Here is a 22,961-nt window from a genome sequence, read left to right on the forward strand (position 1 = left end):
TTATACTCACCATGAAGACTTAATTTTCATAATACTGTTTTGTCTTCAGGCACTCGATAGTTTTCTCCTTGTTTCCACACAACAGGGAACCATCTTGTATGTATCAGAGAGCGTGACCTCCCTGTTGGGGCATCTGCCAGTAAGTTTTGAACACTCAGTATCAATTTCTTTGGATTTTACCGTAATTAACCATTGTTACAGGCACCAAAATATGAATAGTATGGACATGGATCTGTTGTTATGTAATGATCTGGTAGGTCAGATTCTGCTATTTGGCTATATTCATTCAAAGGACAAATCAGATAGACTTGGACCATAATGATCAGGCAAGTATGAGTCGACACTGTTCATAGTTGAAACATGTAATGTACAAGAAAATATTGTCAGTGGCCTGATCTTGCCAAATGTCAGTATGGTAAAACCTGTGAAGCTTAAAATTCTTTTCAAATTCATAAAATTATTTTTTATTTCCAGCACAAGATATAAATTCCGCTATTTATTAAAATAGGAATTTCTGCACACACAAAAAAAACATTTGTTCCAATGCTTAAGGATTTTGTTTTGTCATGTGAAAAGTCAGAGACATTTCATCATAAATAGTAAATAAATTATATAGACTATTTCTTGTCAGAAAAGAGGCAGAGTCAGTCAGAGTAATGATTATTTCATAATCTACAAAGATGGTACGGATGAAACAGACAGGTACATATATTTGTTTTTTAGACTATTGTATCCATTCTTTTAGAAGAAAAGGAGGGAAGATAGTACAGTAAAACCTGTCTTGAAAGACCACTCCTATGTGAGACCACCTGTCTTGAGAGAGAATACATTCTCAATGCACAAATTTTTTCTTTATGTAGCATTGTGACCTGCTATGATTATTTCCTGAGAGACCATAATTTTTTGGCAAAAGAGGTGGTCTTACAAGATAGGTTCTACTGTATCCACATTTTGAGCCATCTCCTCAGCCATCACACTTACATTTCCACTTTATAATTATAAACCCATGATTAAATCATGAAACTTAGTATATTTGTGCATCATCATTAGAAGTTGTGCTTTGTACCATATTGAGTGACCTGTCTTCAAGGTCAATGTAAAGGGTCAATATTTGAAGTTCTCCATCACTTTTTACCCTTCCACTCTATAACTGAACACATCCTTTGGGACAGATTTTTGACTGAAAATAAATTGGAGAAATTGGATATTGTATTTAGGCCAAGATGTTTTTGTTAACTGAAATTTGTTTATGGGTATCAGACTTCGCAATGTTCTTGAGACAACCATAGCAACATGTGTAAAACTGCCACATAAATTCTGTGTAAATACATGTAGGACAGTGTGGCGGCTAAACTAGCTTTATCTAAGTTTTGAAAGTAACCATTTGATTTCATGGGTAATGAGCGATCTTCAGCAGTCTAAAAGACATAAGCAAGAATAAATGAAATAAGTCATGTGTGGTTTAAAACATATGTTGATACGGTGACTTTGCAATACTGCAGAGGAACGCACATGAGTACTGTAAACATATCAGGTAAAAGGAAATAACTCTTCATAAACATAAAACTTTTGGATAATTCAGGGTTGCCGTGTGGGTGTGGAATTCTTGACAAGGTCTTAATTTTGAAAATTGCTTTTCCAGACCTTGAAAATGTCTAGAAAAAAAATGCAAAATGTCTATAAATCTTAAATTTTTGTTATTACAGAAACTGGTAAAGTGAGTGCTCTTTTGTGTTTGGGACAAATGAAGACATATGTCCACAGAAGCCCAAGGTCCCAAACTGAACAAATCCTTAATTTTCTAATTGTTTACATCGATTAACTGCCAGTTCAGATTCATTCTCTGTTCAACAATTATTTGATGTTGCCACTGCAAGAACAAAGGGGCATTTGTTTTGGTTGTCTATAGTTGGCCTTGAGTGGCAACTTCAATAACACATATACCTTTCATCAAAGCAAGGCAGCTAAAATCTTCAGTAAAAGCTTCGTCCATCTTCAAAGTAAGTCAGCACCAGACTTGAAGAAAAACAATGGAATCTAATTGATTGTTGTATTTTCCAAGTGAATGGAATGCATTTATCTTGCTGTGAAAGTTTCCTTTTTGCATGTAAAAAGTAATATTTTGCTTATGATAGCTACATCATCAGCATTAAAGGCAAATTAAATTCCAATCTTTTAACCTCAGTATTTGGCCATCCTGTTAATTGAAGGTGGAACAAGATCTTTGTGAATTTTTTTATTTTGTTCACATGTTTTGATTTCCCTTTGAATAGTTTTGTCCCCTTGGTAGCCTCAACAAGTTGCTAATTGTCTCATGCAGACCAAAATCCAGGCCAGTACATGTAGCATGTACACAAAAACTATACAGCCACATGCTTGTTGCTAAAATAGCGAATTGTTAATTGATAGATGTTTATTGACAGTATTGTGTAGACCAAACAAGGACTCCAACTTTTATGCGTTAATTGTCTTTTCTAATGGGGTGTCACTGTCACTGCCACCCCTGAACCCAAATTCTTTAAGCCACACTGAAACCTCATCTTAGTAGTCATCTGCGTTTGTTTTGTTGCAGGCCGATCTGATTAACAAGTCAATCTATGACTTTGTACACAAAGATGAGAAGGAGCACCTGTACAACCTACTGTACAACTACAGTGTAACTTCAGGCAATGAAATCCCAGATTTTCAACAAGGTATGATGGATGGATGGCTTTATGTGTCATATAGAGGAAAATATATACTGCTGTATAATTATCTACTTAAAAAACCATCTGCATGTATATCTTACAGACTAGATATTCATGAAATTAAAATGCAATTTGTTTATAATAATAAGAGCTAAATACAGATAATTAACTCTGACTCCCAGCTTGATAGAATTTTGCTTTAATTTTCCTCCATGCTTGGAGGGAAAGAAATATTTCAGACTAGTATAGACCTCAGATTAGTTTGATAGTCTGCAATTCTATAATTTAATTGACAACGACCTTCATTTATTATAATCTTATAGGCATAACTAGTTTTTGATGGATTGGCAAATGCTATAGTCATATTGACAGATCACGTTGTACCTGTAATTTTTGTTGACCTTTTTGTCTTGTAACAGTGAATGACACAATCTTGTTGGTGCAAAAAATTCCTGCAGATTTTGATGGATTGTCTTAAAACTTTGTTAATATTATAGTCATCACCTGAAGATGTTAATATTATAGACATCACCTGAAGATGTTAATACTATAGTCATCACCTGAAGATGTTAATATTGACAAATCACTTTTATCCATCATTATTTGGTCGAGCTTTTGCCTTTTAGTTCTGTAACAGTGTATGACACAGTCTTCTGAAGAGCAAGTAGTCCTGTAGGTTTTCAAGGATTGCCATGAAACTTTGAAAACAATTATGGTCATCATCTGAAGATGTGCATATCAAATATCACTTTGCTTGCATGATTTTTGTGAAAGTTATTGCCCTTTTTGTAAATAGCTTAATGCAGCATATGACTCAATGAATTAATCTCATTATGGCAACTAGTTCTGCAGTTGCTATACACCTTTCATAAGGTGGAATATATTATATTATAATGGCTGTCCCACCATCTGTTACCAGTTTGGTTTGTGCACAATAACTTTTATTGTCCAACAGCTTCAGTTACCAAACTTTGTGGATGGCATGTTCTTGAGTTAAGTATAAACCCTATCAATTTTGGATGCAAAAGCTGAAAGATCATAGTTACTGTCACTGAAACAAGGAACTGTTTCTGCAAAATAACTCCAGTTTCCGATCATTGTGGATAGTTTTGCATAGGTAAGGAAGAACCTTTTTCATTGCAAAGTCAGTGATGAAAGTCACTGGCTGATAGAAAAAAAAAATCAGTTTTAGTGAATGGCTTGCACTTGGTGTAAGGCAGAACCCTATCAGTTTTGGTCTATAAAGGTCAAGGTCACTGCCTGAAAGAAGAATAATGGTTTCCACACTATTGTCCTCCATCATCCAAAGTAACCAAACATGATGGATGGCTTGCATTTGGTGTAAGGAAGAGGCCTATTGATTTTGGAGTCCTATGGTCAAGGTAATGGTGACTGAAATTTTAAAGAAATCGTTTTAGTACTATAATGTTTGTTCTACCTCACATACCTGGCCCAAACTTTGTGGATGACATGCACTTGGGTTAAGAAAGAGGCCTGTTGATTTTGGGGTCAAAAGGACAGAGGTCAAGTTAACTGTGAAAAAAGAAAAACTATTTCTGACTACAAATGTGAGGTATTTACATAGATGATTATCAAACATGGCATGGACATATAATGTGCCATTCAGGGTATTCTTGTTGATGAAGTATGATGACACTTGGTATTACAGTCATCACCTGAAGATGCACATATTAACAAATCACCTTTCTCCCACAAGTTTAGTGTTAGGTTTTGCCTTTTTTGATTTTTTTTTTTGGTCTTGCAGCTTAATGCATTGTATGGCAATGAATGACCATGAACCATTCTTAAGCTTATGGTCATCACTTTAAAATATGCATTTTAATCAGTCGCTTTGGTCCAGCAAATTTTGTTAGAGTTCTTGCCCTTTCTGTATTGTAGCCTAATGCAGTGTATGACACAGTCTCATTAGTGCAGCTTATTCATCAGTTTGTCTTGTAGTTTTTTGTATGGATTGCTTTGAAATTTAGCACATATTATAATCATATATATATATATATATATATATATATATATATATATATATATATATATATATATATATATATATATATATATATGGACATATTGACAAATCCTTGTACTCATGATTTTTGTAAGAATTATTACTCTTTTTTTAAATAGAGTTAGCTGCAGTATATAAAGGAGTTTTCTGAATGCAACTGCTTTGCAGATTTAAGTGGGCTGCTGTGAAGCTTGGTACATATTCTTTTCATCTACTGAACAAATCTTTGTACTTGCGTTTTTGGGGAAAAGCTATGTGCTTTTTGTTTTACTGTAGATTCATCTCAATCTTGAGTTAGGCACAAACAATTTTTTGTGTTTCCTCCTGTGCTTATTTTAAAATGATGGTAGGTAGTTATTTGTTTTGAACACTTTATATATTACAATGATTACAGTACTAAGTGCTTCAAGTACTCATTTAAATTGGCTCATTTTGATGCACAAATCAATCTTGGCAATTTCAAGAAAGAAAAAAAATCTGTCTTTTCATTTAAAAATGATATATATTATAATGATAGTATATGTAATGTACTAAGCACATCATGTAATAGGCTAAACCAGCTAACCTAGATACACAAATCAATTTCAGGCATTTTTTTAACCCGGGGGGAAAAAGTGCATGGTTGGCAATGAAAAACGGGACTGTCAGCTGACCGGAAGCATATTGGAGGGTTTTTTTTGGCCTTAGGGTTGGGAGAGGCAGGGGTACATATGTACATAAACAAAATGCTCTCCATTCATCTTGGGTTTTTCTAGTTCGTAAGGTTTTTTAATTTTATAAACATGGCATATCTGTGAACTTAAGAAAAAAGTATGGACATGGTATATATGTGAACTTAAAGCAAAAAGTATGATGTAAATGTATATTATAATATTATTTTAGTTGTCATACATTGAGCAGATTCCATTTACCTTTTTTTGTAGAGGAGAATCAGTTGTGTTTTGACTGCAACTTTCTGCATGGAAATCTGAACCCCCTGGCTGAGCCTGTGTATGAGACTGTGGTCTTCAAAGGCAGCTTTAGGCACTGGATTAACAGTGAAAATTTAGGTAATCATGTGACTCCACTAGTATGAAATTTTGGTGACATGAAGATTATTGATGTAAATAAAATGCAATGTAGTAAGTATTTAATACAAGATAGAGATGGGTACTACAGAAAATATTGTACCACGTGATAAGTACCATCAGAAAAAAAACTGCAGTAATACCACATGCCTCTAATACAAGACAAGATTAGAGCTTCTACACTTTATACCATTTACTCTTCACTTTTTTTTCTCCAAATTAAGATACAATAAAATCTTCTTTTGTACATAGAAATGCAAAATGATATAAAATTATGAAATTAACCAGCGCACATGAAGTGCATGCAGCAAAACATTTTGTAATGCAGCATTGATCCAAGATACTGGAATAATTAAAAATTATTTCTTCAGTTATGGTTTTTAATAAATTTTATAATATCCATTACAGATGTGTATAATGACAATGATAGCAGCCAAATTTCTGGAATCTCTTCACAAATGGGAAAGGAAAGAATTTGTTTCTGTAGCACAGTGAGACTGAGAAATGCAAAATTCACTCATGAAATGTCTGTAGGCCATGAGACAAAAGCTGCTTTTACTTCCAGACACAGCCTAGAGTGGAAATTTCTGTTCTTAGATCACAGGTATTCTTTCTTATATTTTATTTATAACTCATGTATGACTGATGTGTTATATCAGTCTTTTTTTTATTACATTATGTCCTATGTTGCTGATGTGCTTAATATGATGTGCCTATCCTTATATTTAATATTATGTCCAAATTTACTGATGAGTTAAATAAAATATACCTCTCCATTGTGTGTCCAGTTTTACTGATTTCCTGTTGAGTTATTGGGAAAAATTTGAGGCTAAAATTGGTGTTTAATGTTGGTTCATTGTTGACAGAAGTTGAAATTGAATTTTTGGTATTGTGGTAGGAACTATGCATTTAGATTTGACTTCTTTGTGTTGATTAGTTCATGCCTGACAGTAGTGCAGATGTTTTATTCAAATTTAGTAAACTGTTCACAAGTTGTACTGAATTTGGACTCAATTTTGCATTTAAGAGCAGGTTAAGGATATTTGTGTTTCAACGTTTTGTTTCTAACTTTTATGTTGGAAATATGGTTTAAATTTCACTTTTGAATATTAAATAACATGCCTGACATTAGTTGTTAATTTTATAAAGTTTTCTAATTTGCTAAGCTTTCTTTGCAGTTAGTTTGAAAACTTTTGTATTAAAATTTGTATATAGAGTTATTGGATTAAAATTTGTATTAAGGTTTTGTTATATGGCTCATATAAAAGAAGTATTTATTAAAATTTCACTTCTGTGTGTTGAATAATGTTCATAATGTTGTTTACTTTGAATTGAAATTATTACTCATTGTTTTGTGTGCAATTTGCAGTGACAAGTTTGAAGTTTATATTTGCTTTGTAACATAATGTATGTGGACAACATGTTCAAGCATGCATTTAAGTTTTTTTTTTTTCTTCTTCATTTATCTGTAAAGTTTCATGTACAGTATTTACTGAATTTTTCTAAATAATAGTTCATGATGAAAATTGTGAGATTACATTTTTGTTTTATGTTTGTTCCACCAAGTCAAATGTTTAACACTCTCTTTTTGTTACCATGAAGCCAACTTTTTGGCTTGCATTTTTGTGTGATTCATAGCATTGTGTGTTAACATCAACCACCTGTCTATCTCCATTATACATTGGCTCAGTTTTGCATTACTTTAGGCAAGGTTTGTAGGCATTCTTACAGATGTGTTGTTGTAATTTGATGCATGCATTCAGATTTGAGAGAACTCAACCATCGTGCTGAAAATAGGTCACCATGATCCACATTTCATGCTATTACTTTCACTATGGGCCTGTGGTTATTGTGTCATACAGATGTTCAGTCATGTGGCGTTGTGAATCCATTATGTAGAGTACTACACATCAGATGAAAAGTATGTCACTGATCTACATTTCATGCTATGTCTTTCACTTTGGGCCTATGGTTATTGTGTCATACAGATGTTCAGTCATGTGGCTTTGTGAATCCATTATGTAGAGTACTACACATTAGATGAAAAGTAGGTCTCTGTTAGCTAAATTTCATCTGTGAATGATTACATTGTGCATTCTGTTCAGTTTCGTAAGTAATGTTACTTATTGGATTAAGTAACTTTGTGTGGGTACTCTCTGGTATGTATGACACTAATTTAAAAAGTAGGCCACTGTAGCCAATGTTCATACCTCATTTTCTTTGCTCTCACTTATTTGTTTGGAATCTGTGTTTTGTGCACTATTGACTCTTCAAGTACATGTTTATGTTTGTTCATTGTTCATGGTTAGTATGAATCATGTACTTGTTAATCCCCAATTCGAAAGTGCTCAGTATATGTAACCCCATTTATCAAATTATAATATTTGAAGAAATTCCATTGTAAATAACTATTTAATTGTGCCTCCAAAGGCACATTATGCTGTTTGTAGATTTCTGTAATGCTAAACCTTCATTATAGAACCATAAAAAACAAGGAAATTGCTCAGCTAGTTTGGATTACCTTAGAAAATGTATCACTTTGATTTTGGTCAAATAATAATGGTTGGCATATTAGTGTATGGGTGAATAGTGCTATTTTCCAACAGCTTGGTTTAATTATTTTGCATTGATTTTGCAACAAATGCAAATGTGTAATTCAGCTATAACATCTGTTAAGGAAAAGTAACAGATTTGACGCTGTGAATGAGATGGTTATCTTAGAGTGGTAAAAGATCAAGATATAATGAAGAAAATATGAAATTAATACTCAGCTGAATATGGGTGGTAGTTGAATAAAGGAGGGGACTGTTATTGAAGGTTTCACTGTACAGTAGCACTCTATTTATCAGAAATCATTCAAGGACACAAACAACTTTTGATAAAAAGAATTTTGTATAAATGAACTGCTTGTTTTTTTACACACATACATATACTTTGGATAAACCAAAGATCCAGGTGAACAATAACTTGTCTGGATAAATGTTATTTCAATGTAGATTAAGTAGTTGGTATGTTCATTGGGTCTTTGTATTGGAGGAAGTTGGAAATAGATAAAGCACATTAATTATCTAAATGGGTGTGTTTTATGGCATGTCAGCACATGAATGGTTTTGCCACACCGTGGCAAGTGTAATAAGATTTCTTGCTCAAAGACAAAACACAACTGTGGGCCAAATATAGTCTTGGCGGGATTTGGACTTTTGCTCTATTATCAAAAGTCAGATATACTAGTCACTGAGCTATCACAGCTCTGAAGCACATTGAAGATGGTTGGATGACCTTTAATACATGATTTCCCATGTACATGGAATGAAATGCAGGAACCAGAAGGAAGAGAAAGTTGCTTTGCTATGTCTCGAAGTGGGTGTCATTCCATATTTATTAGATCATTGAATAAGTACAAATTTTGTTTCATTGAAATACCTGTAGTGGTTTCTCATTACAGTCAGACCTGATATAGAGACACGCTGCAACAGGAAAACTGGTATATAAAGTCAAAGTAGTACATAATGTAAATGAATACTTATTCACTGGTATGTAGAGACCATCTTTTGATTAAGCCGTCTTTCACATGAGATCCTTAGTGTTATAGAACAGCTATCCTGTCCAGTGTCATGAAGGTTTACATGGTCAGAGTAGATCTGTAAATCTAATCCTGCTTAATGACAACTACTGAATCAAAACATTACATGTTGAATTTAGATGCTGCAGCTCACATATAATTATGTTTGTTTCTTGGCATACATATGTACCAGGTTGATGTTGTATTTTGCAGGGCATCTAATATTATAGGGTATTTGCCAATAGAGGTTCTAGGCATGTCAGGGTATGACTATTATCACCCAGATGATTTGGAAGCAGTTGCCAAGAGTCATGAACAGTGTAAGTTGCTTTTCATTTTCTCTGAACTCTTTGGTGTCCTGTGAAAGCTACAGCTATTGTTATAACATGGTAGTTGAGGTTCATAATTACCAATCATGTTATGTACTAAACCATGTTATGGCATTCTGCACCAAAACGTGATATATTGAGAACAGTGATATATACTGAACTGAAGCATGGAAGGAATGGTCAAAATTTATTTAATAATTTTCTTTTGAATAGAAATTAAAGATATAACACTACATTTCACATTTTTTTCTTTTAACCTTTATTGTCATTATTAATATGATCTTGGTCATAAGGTCTATTGTAGCACCATGTTATATCTGGAATTGTATTGTAACAAAGTGTGTTATAAGCAGCAAAGAACTATACTGGTTGCTGTTAAGATTTTGCAAGCACAAGGTAACAGTTTCTGTAATGATACTAAATATTGTGTTAATAGTCCTCATTCTTTATGCTTTACCTTTCCAGTTTATATTGTGATAGGAGCAAATCCATGCAATTAAATAATCATGAATACATGCCTATTGCTTCTTCCCTCTTGCAGATATTTTTGGACCTGTATGTACCAGATGACGATCATTTGTCTACTCATACCAATGACATACATATAAATACATATTTTAAGTAATCATAGGTACAGAGTCCATTGCTGTCACTGAATAGTTCCAAATTGTCACATAACCACAGTTGAATTTGCTGTCATTTGCCTCTCCTTTTTTCTGTTTCAGTAATGCAGACTGGGGAGGGGACATCTTGTTATTATCGATTTCTTACCAAGGGCCAGCAGTGGATCTGGCTGAAGACTCGATATTACATTACCTACAACCAGTGGAACTCTAAGCCAGAATTTGTTGTCTGTGAAAATACAGTAGTCAGGTGAGAAGAGAGTACAGTGAGACAAATTAAAAAGCTGAATTTTAGTACTTGTATAATTTAGAATAAGTGATTCCTTATATCTTAGGCTTTACCAGGGTGATATCCCCTCCCTCTCTGTATTTTTCAAGCTGTCCCTTTTTCCTTAACTTTGTCTCTTTCCGTGACTGGTGGATGGAAATAACACAGTGTGGATATCTACTTATCAACGTAGGAAAGCAGATTTAATATGCTCAGTTACTGGTAAGAAGAACTGCAGAAGTACTGTCATACTGCCTGAAAACTAATGTACAATTTAACATTTACCTACATTAAGGAACTTAGCTTCATAGAGATTATAAGTTTAAGTACTATGTTTAAATTATACAATATTTCTTTTCCAGCAAAACATGTAGAATAACTGTTTATGAAACTAAATAACTCCATAAAAATAACTTGTCTGTTTATACATAAGTAACATTAATCATGCTTGAATTGCATGACTAATGTATTTCTAAAAAAGGATGAGATTATGTTTTGTTACATACCTGAGTGTATCTCCAGTTTGAAAAAATTTGTAACTATATGACATAGAACTATTTACTGTAACATGTCTAACAGTTTCTTCTGGTTCACTGTCTTACTTTATATGCACAACTCCAAGCGGCCTGGCTAAGAAACAAAAACTAATGAACTCTAAGAAGTATTTGCCAGACTTGGTACATGGGGTCCCTTCAGTAGAGTCCTAGGTCAAATATTTAAAAAAGATGCAATTACAGTGATATTTTAGATGTATTTTTTTAAAAACCAAACTGTATTTATAGCATGAGGATAAATTATATAACTGATGAATGTTTGTCACGACCTCTAGTCCCAGTCCAGAATGGGGGAAGCAGGGACTTGCCATGAATGTAGCACTAGTATTTCTTTTTGTGAATGTTCTCTGATTTAGATGCAGAAGGAAGCAAGTTGTGTTGTTGCTGAGTGTTGCAAGGTTACAAAATTCTTTAATTAGTATATACTGCCTTGTAGTGAGGGGCAAACTGGGCAAAAATACTCAGGATTTCAATTTCACACAACTCAGGAAAGGTTACCAACATCCTGAAATCATTTCCAGTTCATGGGTGGATGCAAAGGTCACAGAAAGTCAGTACCATTTCTGGCATAACTTCATCCATTCAGGTGAAATTGAGAAACTTACTGTAATATAACAGCAAGCATAAGATTTATCAACTTCTTAAGATGAAAAAGGTTTGTGTGAAAAAACTTATAGAAATAAACAAATTCACAATAGGGTTTAAAGTGAATATCAGTATTTATTTCTTTTTATGTCTGTTTCTTTCTTGCATCTTCTCTTATTAAGATACATTTTTTTAAAAAACTTATTTTTTAATTATTTAAACTAATTTTAAAAAATACATTATTACATTTGGCTAAACAGTTGCTGGACAGTGGATACGTGCATATGCTTATGCTGATGAAATGTGGTCTTTTCAGAATACACACTCTTATTGGAATGTACTGGGGATATCACTGCCAAGATTTGTTACATTCAAACCACATTTGGTATGGGGCTTTGTATTGATGAATATTGAGGAGGCCTTGAACAAGTTATATCCAACTTTTCCAGCTACACTAATTACAGGAGTTATGCCCCTTGATATTTTTGGTTTCTGCCACATAACTATTTAAACAAGTTTTGTTGGATTAAGGCAAATTTTGTATTAGGCTTTATGTTATGAGATCTTGGATGAGTTCAGTTTCAACCATACTACAGCATCAAATGCAAGAGTTACATCCCTTATTTGCATGTTCTTCTTTTCTGTTGATTCATCAAGGTAACTTTACAGAGTTTATTTTCTGTTATTGTAAATTTGGTATGGTGCTTTATATTTAGGACACCTTGAATATATGTTATCTTTCCAGCCCACACTATATCTTACAGGAGTTAGGGGCCCTCAGATTGTCCATCTTCCTAACATTGTTAGACTTCAACCAGATTTGGTTTATACTGAGGTGATTTTGATTGAGTTCCATTCCAACATTCCTCATTGTCATTGACAATATGTATAGGCCCTGATTGCCACTCATTTGGTTTCCACAGCATAACTTTAGTAAGGAATGTTGGATTTCAAGTTTTCTTGTCCACATTTAAATGAGTTACATTCCAAGATTGCTAGGTTTCAAAACACAAGTTCTGTTTAAGGCTCATTTGAGCAAAGTGGACATTTGCAGAGATGCCCATCATCTGGAATTGGGCATGAATGTCCGGAATTGCCAAGTCTGTTCACATACTGTGAAACCACACAAACAAAATCATGATTTTTCCAGAAAAATAAACCAAAAGAAACATTTGGGCAGAAGTTAAAGCCATATCAGAGTATTTTTAGCCCTTTCAAATCTGTCTGGTAATTTACAACATCAGATCAGTTTCTGGCATGTAACATATTATCAGTTTCCAGCTTGAGACTGTTTTCAGTCCTTTCCAGACTTTCTGGTAATTGGCAGCATAAGATCAGTTTCAGGCATATAATGTACTATTATAATCAGAACAGTTCATTTTGGTCCATCCCAGTCTTTTCTGCTGATTTGTTTCATATGATCAGTTTTGCACCATTATGTGGAATGCTTCATTTCGCTTGTGTTTTTTCTTCATGATGTACTGTGATTGTTTTTTCTTAATTAAATTTCTACAATGTTTGTGTTTACTTGCGAATTTGTGAAATATAATTGGGAATGTTTCTATACACCTTTTGTTTATGCCTTGACTTTAAAATGCCGAACATGAAGAGATATTTGAAAAGGACCTGGAAAAGCGGAAAAGAGCCAGAAGCCATTTGGAATGCAGTATAATATTGATCTGACCTAGGCTGTCAGAGTTCAACTGTCAGCATTCTGTGTCATTTAGCAGACTATTTGTTGTTTATTTTTGCAATAACTTCCTTGGTATGTAATTTTACGTTGATGACATGTTAGCTTTTTTCTTCAGTTTTTCAGTGTTTAATCAGAATCATCATTTAGCAGAGTTGTGACCCCTGATGAACCCATCCATTTTTTATTCCTGTTGTATTTTTATAAATTTTTTCTTGTTTTTTTTTTTATAAAGACAACAAATTTTATATGCAACCTAATAGGATATAATTTAAGCAGAATTTTGTTATAAGCTTCTATCATTTAATTTAGTTGTGCAAAGAATGTTGGACCTACATTAGTATGCAGCTTTGTATTGATGGCACCTCACCATGGTATTTTCAGTATTCCACATTTATAAAGTACACATTAACTCATATCACTATTTTCAGGTATCTCTTTCCTCTATAAAACTACACTCCCCTCTTTTCTATGAAGGCAGTGCTCATCAGTTCCTGGAATTTGCTTGTAACATTGTATTTATTTCTTGATCACATAAACTTTTGGTTTACTATATGCATACTTTTACTTGGTACTGAATAAAAAAAAGGTGCTGATTTAATATCCAGTATGGCCATCATAACGGCCATCTTGAACATCTTGTTATTGATACTCTTCCAAGCTGGAAAGTTCTGTCAACATGGTTTTTCCACTAGAAGGCTAATTATGATATTGAGTTGGTCATCAATGAAAATGGTGCTGATCAGACTGCAATATGGCTGCCACAATGAAAATCTTGTTACTAATTCTCCTGAATGGGATGATCATATCACCATTGGGTTTTTACCAAGAGAAAGTCTTACAGTGGTTTCCAGTTTGTCCGAAATGAAAATTGTGCTGATCATACAGCAATTGGTTGCTGCTGTGGCTAATTTAAAAATATCACTTAAGTTTATACGAGATGGTTTTAACATTGAGCAGTTTTAAAGAAGAAATTGTCTTATCTTTAATTCCTGGAAATTCTTTTTGAATTTAGAGTGTCAGTCCCTTTGAGGGATTCAACTCATTATCTTTTTTTACCCTATTTCAGGGGACACCATTACATAGTTAAAGATCGCTTTAGTGAGAATATATTTTCTTCGTGATAAATAATGTTTAACAGCTTCATAGAGACTTTGTAATAAATTTTGACATTCTGGTTTCCTGTGCAGCTATTCTGATGTCAGATCTCAACTACGCAAGGACATGGGATTTAATGAATCAGCCAATCAGGATGAATCGGGGCCTTGCTTCCTGCCCCCAAAGAGAAGCCCTTCCTTATGTTCAGTGACATCCTGTCAAAGATATGAATCTCAGTTATTGAGTCAGTCTGGACCAACTACACCAGAACCTGTCCAAGGTACAATGCAGTTATTTATTTTTCATAATAGTCTACAACAGAGAAGAACATAATATCTTTTTGCATTGTCTCATATCTAACAAATGTCTTAGAAGGTGAAATCCAGTGATCAAAGTATCCATCTGTCACTGTTTTTATTAGGGGATCATCATCAGAATTTGCCCACAAATGCACCACACATAATTTATTGTCCATCATATGCTGTCCAAGCTCCCAAGAAACTGATCTAGTTGTCTGGACAATCCATGCACATTTAGAAGGCCTTGTTTCTGTCATCTTTGATTGGCATACAAGTAGGTTTCCCATATTGTTCATCATTATCAGCAGCAATCACATCTTACACCCAGCAGACCACACTGCTAGCTGGCAAGCTGCACACCTACAGCAACCATCCCTGTTTTACATTGCAGATTGGTGTTATATTTGAGGGACTGCTAGTGCTAGAAGACATTTCACTTTGAAGGCACATGGCAGGCGCAGGGGATTCAGAGTTTTTAATGATGGGTGTCTTGTCATTAATATCACACCACTCAACCTCCATACTTCAAAGGGCAAAATTATTTCTCTTTCTCTTTAAATACACAAAGTTAGGCCCTATTATAAGCAAGAGATAATGCTCCATGAGACAGTAAAACCTGTCTTGTGAGACTGCCCCTTCTGCCATAAAAAAGGTCTCTCTAGATAGTTGGTCTTTCATAACTGGTTTGTACAAAAAGATTCCAAGGTCAAATTTAAGCACTGTTTACGAAGAAAATATCCACCATCACTGTGCATATATTCTATTTTTCATTCTTTGTCATTGTTAAACTATTTGATGCATTCCTTTGCAAACAGAATTATATAGCAATAAAGATGTACCTCTATCATTAAACATAACTCACATTTATATTCAAAGATCACATGCAAATGTACTTGCATATGAAATCGCTTCTGATTTACTCCATGTCCTTTATAAAGCCCATAATTTGTTGTACTGACTTAAAGGGATAAACTTTATAAACAAAGCTTGGTGTGTGGGATGTAATTATTGTAACATCAAAAAAAGAGCAATTAACTATACAACCCTTTAACAACAAAAATTTAATCCAGGAAATTATTCTCACTTGCTATTTAATGGACAAAGACCTCTTTCACGCCCCCAGGTATAAACCCCCGTTACACAATCGCTATTGTGATTTCGGCACTATGATGGCATTTCATGACATATATTTGAGACTGGTTTTCAGACTATAACAAATGGTAGTAAATGCTTGAACTTTCAACAAACCAATAGCCAGACTGTTTCCATTTCTTTCCTTTTTTTGTTTTTTGTTTTCAATCAGATCAGTCATTACTTCTCAGGTGGTTGTGGAACAATCTGCATGTACTTTACTCTGGTTTACAATATTCACTATACGAAACTACATGCATGACCTATGAAATTTCACAAATTGGTAGCCAGCCAGGTGTTTTGTTTAGAACAGTGAATGGTCCTAGTCATAAAGGATTAAATAAAGATCAGTTGTGTTTATATCTATTTTCTCGATATGGTCATTCCTAGCAGTGTCAGAATGCATATTTTGCCAAGACATCATGGTAGCTGGTCGTGTTCTGCAGGTGGTTGCTCATGACAGTGCATTTATATAATAAAATCTGTCTGTGCATTACAATTGTGGTTGTAAATGACAGCTGGTCACTAATAGGCGATGTTGCTCACGACAGATTTTACTGTATCAGACATCATTGAAGAGATGATATTAGCCACAAAACAAGGACATTTCAAATTTGCTGTCCAATTTCAGCATTAGGGGTCTTGACATGGCTCAACTTGTCTTAATTTGAACTCCAGTCTCCCATCTCACTGAAAGAGCTATCATATATGATAGTGCTAGCTTCAGTAAATGGGGTGAGTGAACTTCATGTGCTCTCCATAACAGCAGTTCTGTTCTGATGGCTCGGTTGTTCAAATGATGCAAACTGGTTTCATTTCTAAGAGCAGGTGGCCATCAGTAGGCAACTGACAACTAACTATTTGCTCTCTCCCCTTGATCAACCCCTAAAGAGAAGTAAAGCTGCAGGACCCCGTATGTGCTGTAAGATACTGTCTGAGGTACACAGAGAATATCTGCAGTGGCTGTAAGGGACTATTGCTACCATTTAAGGCAGCAAAGCAAGACAAAACAATGTAAATGCTGGCTGCATGGCTAAATGGAGTTATTAAATCTTTTGTACTCTGAACTGTCACAAGATCAGGTATGACTGAAGAAGAATTTTGGTGAAATATGAGCGATTTCCTGGAGCCTAGATTTCAGACGTAATGTCTCATTTCGGGACATCGTGGAGTCATTTGATCTGTCATGTACAGTTTACTTTATTCAGCTTTTATTTGTGTGACATGGTCTTACAAAGGAGATAGCTAAGTCTCATTAGGCACGTAATAGCTGCCCAGACACTACATTGCCCCATTTATGAAAGCTCAACTGCAGTCCCAGGCACAAATTTGCCTCTTCCATTTGATTTGCTCGGGAAATGTAAGACAATAATCAAGTGTGGGGTCCCACAAGGATCTTCCTTGCTCATGTTTAAGCACATTGTGTGTCTGTGTTTGATTTGAATTTTCAACTTAGCTTCAACAATTTTTCAGTCATATCACTATGATGTCTGCAGTGTGACAGCATGTAGCATCATGTCCCACCCAGTCGCATTATCCTGACACCAGGCCAACCAATCCTAACACTAACCTCTTAATGCTGAGCACCTAGCAGGGCAGCTGTTAGTTCCATTTTTATAAGTCTTTGGTATGACTCAGCTGAGGTTCAAACCAGTGACTTCCCACATTTGATGTGGATGCTCTGACCGCTAGGCCATCAGAATGGTTATGATGAAGCTACTGGCAAGCTTTCTCACATACCCAGAGGTGAGATAACAGTGATCTGTAGACCACTCTTCCACCCTAGACCCTGGTAATTATTAATGCATGAATAGTTCATGCATTTGATATCTCTCATCTCTCATTTTAATACCTGTTTTGATTCCTTGGCAATAATTTTTATTTTATTTTTTGTCTATGTTTGTATGTATTTGGTTTAACAACATGTTAACAAAGTTCTGGCTTCTATAGTGTTGATTAACAATTCAGTTCATAAAATATAAAAGATAACAAAACATTTTGAGAGATAAAGTGAAGCATAAAAGGGGCAGTCATTTCTTTGTTAAGATCACTTTAGTTTAAATTTAGATTCTACAGGATAATTAATGTTACAGTGGCTGATGGAGATAACTAAAAGAGCTTAATGGAGGAGAGCTATGTAATTGCTTACTGTATTCTGGTTTTTACTGTAGTGCAACATGACTGCTTTACAAACACAAAGCTAGTTCACCTAATTTATGTTTGTGTTTATTACCAGGCCCTGCAAGAACGCAATCAGAAACACCCCCCCTTACATCCACCAGTAGCAGCTTGCAGTCTAGCCCTCAAACCATCCCAGAACAACTGCAAATTATTTTGCAGAGACATATACAACGGCAGCAAGAGCAAAAGCAGCACCAAAGTCATATGCAGGCTCAGGCTGTTCAGTTTCCTATTTTAGCAGTGTCACCACAGCTGTCCAAACCTATGGTTTCCCAAGCAACAGTATACCAGTCAGCAGGTCCAGAGGTTATGATGTCACTTAGTAGCTCACAGACAGGTGGAATAAGCCTGATGGTAAGGATATTTATAAATGCTTTATCAGCTGTCTTTGTTTAATTAATTCAGTGTCAAAATAATTAGGATTAGAGACATTAATGAATCATGATGCCTGAATATTAATAATTTAGCTCCATTCAGTTTTCACAACTAATTCTACATTTTTGTGACCAAATATTTGCAAAGAATTCAGGCTAAACACTTCTTTATGAATTACTTTAGTGGAAGAAAAAAAACACAATTTAGCAATATTGTTTTCTCCCTAAAATTGCTACTAGGTACTAGGTATGGGGCACTAGTCACAGGGTAATGTGTTATGCACTGGTCACCATGTACTGGATACTAGGCACCAGGTACCAGGTAATGTGTCAAATACCAGTCACTGGGCACCAGGTAAGGCGATTAGTACTGATCTCCTGATGTTTGTCAGCAGGCACTGGGTTTAGTCATTGGTCCTCAAATTGGGCACCAGGATTTTACTGCCAGTCTAAACAATTTGATTTGGTCACACACACACACACACCACTCTTTATTCAGACATAAAAAAAATTTATAGCAGAATTCTGCTCATCTCCTGACAAACAAATCTGATTCTCAATGTTGTTTGTTTTTGTACCATTTCTATTCCAGTCCATTTCCACAACAATTCTTGTAAAGTATTTGTTCCATACATTAGTTGACACGATTGTTGTAAATAGTATTCTGATAGGTCAAAAGTCTCTGCTCATCCAATTAATCTTCCTGTAACAGAAACTTATAGAAATGGAAAGAAATAAGCATGCTTGCAAAACATGGTATCTTGAGATTTTGAGAGAGAAAAGAACATTTGGATAAATGTTTGGAAAATGCGTGGAAATGGCAATGGCTGAAGCAGAAAGTTGATGGAAATACAGTTGGTTATTTCATAAGAAAACTGAATGCCAGATGACTGACATTTTGTGATCTTTGCAAGAAAGATTTGAATTACACTAATTGCGTAAGTTTGGAAAGGTTTGGAGCAGTGGAAAGCAGTTTCAGCAGGTAGTGTCCATTGGGAGAAAAGACAAGTAAATTTATGTGGTAATTAATATAGTTTGATGTATTTGGATGATTTATTTAACAGATTTTATCTGAAAAGAGAAAAGTGCAATACAGTATTTGCTACAAATTATAGACAAATTGAGACTGAATTACTGTGTGAACACTGACATGCACATGTAATAAAATGTAATAAATTAAGCACTAACATTATTGGACAAGTTGATGCGACAATGAAAATTGTGAAATTCTTAAAGTATTGTTGAAAGTTTTATAAAGTTATTTTTTTTTAATGATGTTTGTTTTGGAGTGAAGTAACAAGTTTGCCATATATTATGATAAGGTCTACAAGGAACAGTTTAGTATGAGTGTACAGTGCATTTTTGGCTGGGGGTCTTTGGCCCCTGATCAGGCCCCTGCCCCTCAAGACCCCATCGGGAGAGGACCCCCAAACCCCTGGCACATTTTTCATATTTTTTTATGAAGATCAAAATCATGTCAGTTTACTTTACTGTTCAGCCCCTACTTGGAATAAGCTATGATTTGTTCAACTGTGTATGAAAATAAATGGGGTTAATACCTCCACCTCCTCTTTATGCTCCCATTTAACCTCAACAGGGCTTGGGGACTCGGGGATTACCACCATCCAGTGGTGAGTCTGCCATATCTCCATTTCCTTTTATGACAATGTAGCATCAGAGAAAATCATGTTTGAGAGAATACATGTGATACTTTTTATTTTATATTTTATCTGGTTGTAATTAATTTATTAACTTTACCTTTATCTAGCACTGTATAACCAATATTGTGTTGATGTACCATAAAACTGATACATATTTACCTCCCTAACATGCGGGGCCCCGAGTGGCTGAGTGGTCTAAAGCGCTTTCCGTTACGGATCACTGCCATCTCACCTCTGTCTGCGTGGGTTCAAGTCCAAGGCTCGGCTAGCGTGGGTACGTGGGAAAGCCTGCCAGTAGCTTCTCGTGGGTCGGTGGTTCTTCCCTGGGTTTTTCAGGGTTCTTCCTCCACCATTAATACTGGCCGCCATGTATAGCCTATCGTGTGCTGAAAAATGGCGTTAAACACTACAACAACAACAACAACCTCCCTAACATGAATGGATGACATTCTCATGGCTCCACACATAAGTCAGCAGACTTCCAGTACCTTCCAGTGTTATCAAAGAAATAAATGGGAGACTGCCGCTAACCTTTTGCAGCATTGATAAAGGATTGCCATTCCCCAGTTTCCAAGAACAGGTTAGTCCTATAGTTCACTCTGAGTGGAGGCAGGATGATAACCCCCCAGTCATAAAGATTTCTTCTCCAAGGATGGATATATGAAATGATAGTCCTGTCCTAAATCAAGAGCAAAAGCAATAAATTGACCTGTACAATTTTAATAGAAGCAAATGAAAAACAAGTTACACAAGATTGTTTTCCTCATTTGATGTCTGCATTCAGGTGAGATGACAAAAGACGAAATTTCCAACCTTTGACAAGGCAATAAATGGTCTTCTCTCAGCATGTGTATGCAGTTCTATTTGGTCTTCAGACAATACGATCATCTCCAGTTTAGAGACATTAATTGTGGTACAATCAAAACAGACTTTCTGTTATTTTCACTAATGGTTGGAGAGTTAACACAGAGTTGTCTTATGGTCAGGAGGCAGCCAGACAGCAGAAGGGGTTGTCTGTCCCCTCTTCCATACTTTGACCCGAGTTTCCACCTCCATTTACATACATTGGCAAGCACAAGACCCCAACTCTGGTGCACACAAGGGAGTGATATCAGTGGGGACCTGGGCCCAAGCTCTGATAAGTCCTTAAAGCTTTGGAACTCAAAGCTCATGAGCTAGTTACTAAAGTCTCAAAAGCCAATCTATTTCAGCTGCCTCCTTCAAATCCTTTGTAGGAAAAATCGTTTTTGCCAGGTAGAGATTGTAGGAGGCCATTGCCAAGACATTGAGACCCACATTCTCAATACCAAAGGCACTCTCTGCCTAGCTTTTCCACATCTGTAGGGATGTTGTTTTGGAAAGCTCAAAGGTTTTACTGGAGCACAACAAAAGCTTTTTAGGGCCACCCTGCTTGATGCAAAGTTGCTACTGCGGGAGAGTGTAATTTATACAGTAGCCTGACAAGATTGTCTGCATTAGCAGCAATGGCCCCTTGCCATGCATAGACCTGGGACTGGCAAAACCAACAGAAAATACCTCCACTGAGCAAGGTTGATGGGTCCTTCTACCAAATATTTTAGGCAGAAATCCCTGGCAGAACTATCAGAGCCATTTTGAAACTACTTCCTGCTTGTCTCACACAGTGAGTGCACTGGAAAGGACAGGGGAGAAAATTTGTGGATCCTCCCTTTCCCTAAGGAGGGAGGAAGGAAGTCACACACTCTTGTTACATATCAGGGTTGCATCTAGGATGCGCAATCGTGCAAATCCACCCCAATATTTTTCATCCTATGTGGGCAAAATTATGCAAAAATAAGAATTGTGCGCACTTTTTTTGTTAAGAATGCGTTATTTTATTTTATTGTTTTTGCTGTAAAATTCCCGGTTGTCACTCTTGTCAAATATGTTGTACTTGTATAGTTGTAAATACGTCATGTATTTCTTTGTGTCATGTGCTCAGTTCTGATTGGTTAATAACAAAGGTCAGAAGAGCACATTTGATACAGAGGCATGCTTCGCAGGACGTGTTAAATGGCAAAATCAGTTAAAACTCAGACACTTTTTCATTATTTTAGCAGTAGCACTTCTAATAACAGGGTGCAGAAGTTTCTATCAATAGGCACAATGACAGTGAACGAACACTTCCTCAGGCTAATCTTGTATTGGATGATGCTACTGATGATGTGCTTAAAGATGATGGTGATGAAACTAAGGGTCCATCTTACGCCAAAAAAAAAAGTACTCTTTCAATTCAGACCGGAAACAAAATCAACCATGGCTAGAAATGAATGGAAAAAAATGAGATGTTTTGTAGATGGTGTGTAAAAACTGGCCAAAGAAAATCTTTTACACTTGGAAATGCTAATTTCAGGACATCAACCCTGACAGACATGTTGAATTACAGCTCACAAACAGGTGATTCAGGATTTGAAACAAAGTGATAATGTTAAAACTACATGCTGGCAGCTATCAGAAAGAAATCTGCATCAATTATTCATGCTATATCAGTTGCCTATTACTTGGCAAAGGAGAATATTGCTTATCTAAAATATGGCTCACTGCTGGCTTTTGTTGACTTTCTGGGTATTGGTCTTGGCAACATGAGAGTAGGAGGAAACACACCACATTTGCTTCAAGGGCTTCTGTAGAGGAATTTCAGGTGAGTTCTTTTTTTTTTTTTACATTTTTTTTGTATTGACATTTAGATGGAAAAATGGTGTATACTAACAAGACACCAAAACATTTTCAGTTAGGTTCCGATCAGTGCATATCTTGAGGAATCCCTGTGTTACTATAAATAGCGCCTAGCATCGTGATTGGCCAATGAAA

At 35.4% G+C, this 22,961-nt stretch overlaps 1 protein-coding gene across 3 annotated transcripts in view; it reads left to right on the forward strand.

Annotated features, from left to right (window-relative positions):
• Positions 1-22,961, forward strand: part of LOC149798024 (circadian locomoter output cycles protein kaput-like) — an 89,005-nt gene that overhangs the window by 34,849 nt on the left and 31,195 nt on the right. For all 3 annotated transcript variants that reach the window (XM_089963110.1, XM_089963113.1, XM_089963112.1), the window contains 8 exons: positions 50-139; positions 2,573-2,693; positions 5,634-5,759; positions 6,186-6,381; positions 9,553-9,659; positions 10,394-10,541; positions 14,579-14,766; positions 18,153-18,451. In XM_089963110.1, the coding sequence (XP_089819236.1) occupies positions 50-139; positions 2,573-2,693; positions 5,634-5,759; positions 6,186-6,381; positions 9,553-9,659; positions 10,394-10,541; positions 14,579-14,766; positions 18,153-18,451 (1,275 nt within the window). The remainder of the gene's footprint in view (positions 1-49; positions 140-2,572; positions 2,694-5,633; positions 5,760-6,185; positions 6,382-9,552; positions 9,660-10,393; positions 10,542-14,578; positions 14,767-18,152; positions 18,452-22,961) is intronic.

This window comes from Sinohyriopsis cumingii, chromosome 6 (assembly GCF_028554795.1).
Source record: "Sinohyriopsis cumingii isolate HCF-2022 chromosome 6, ASM2855479v2, whole genome shotgun sequence".
Taxonomy (NCBI): Eukaryota; Metazoa; Mollusca; class Bivalvia; order Unionida; family Unionidae; genus Sinohyriopsis; species Sinohyriopsis cumingii.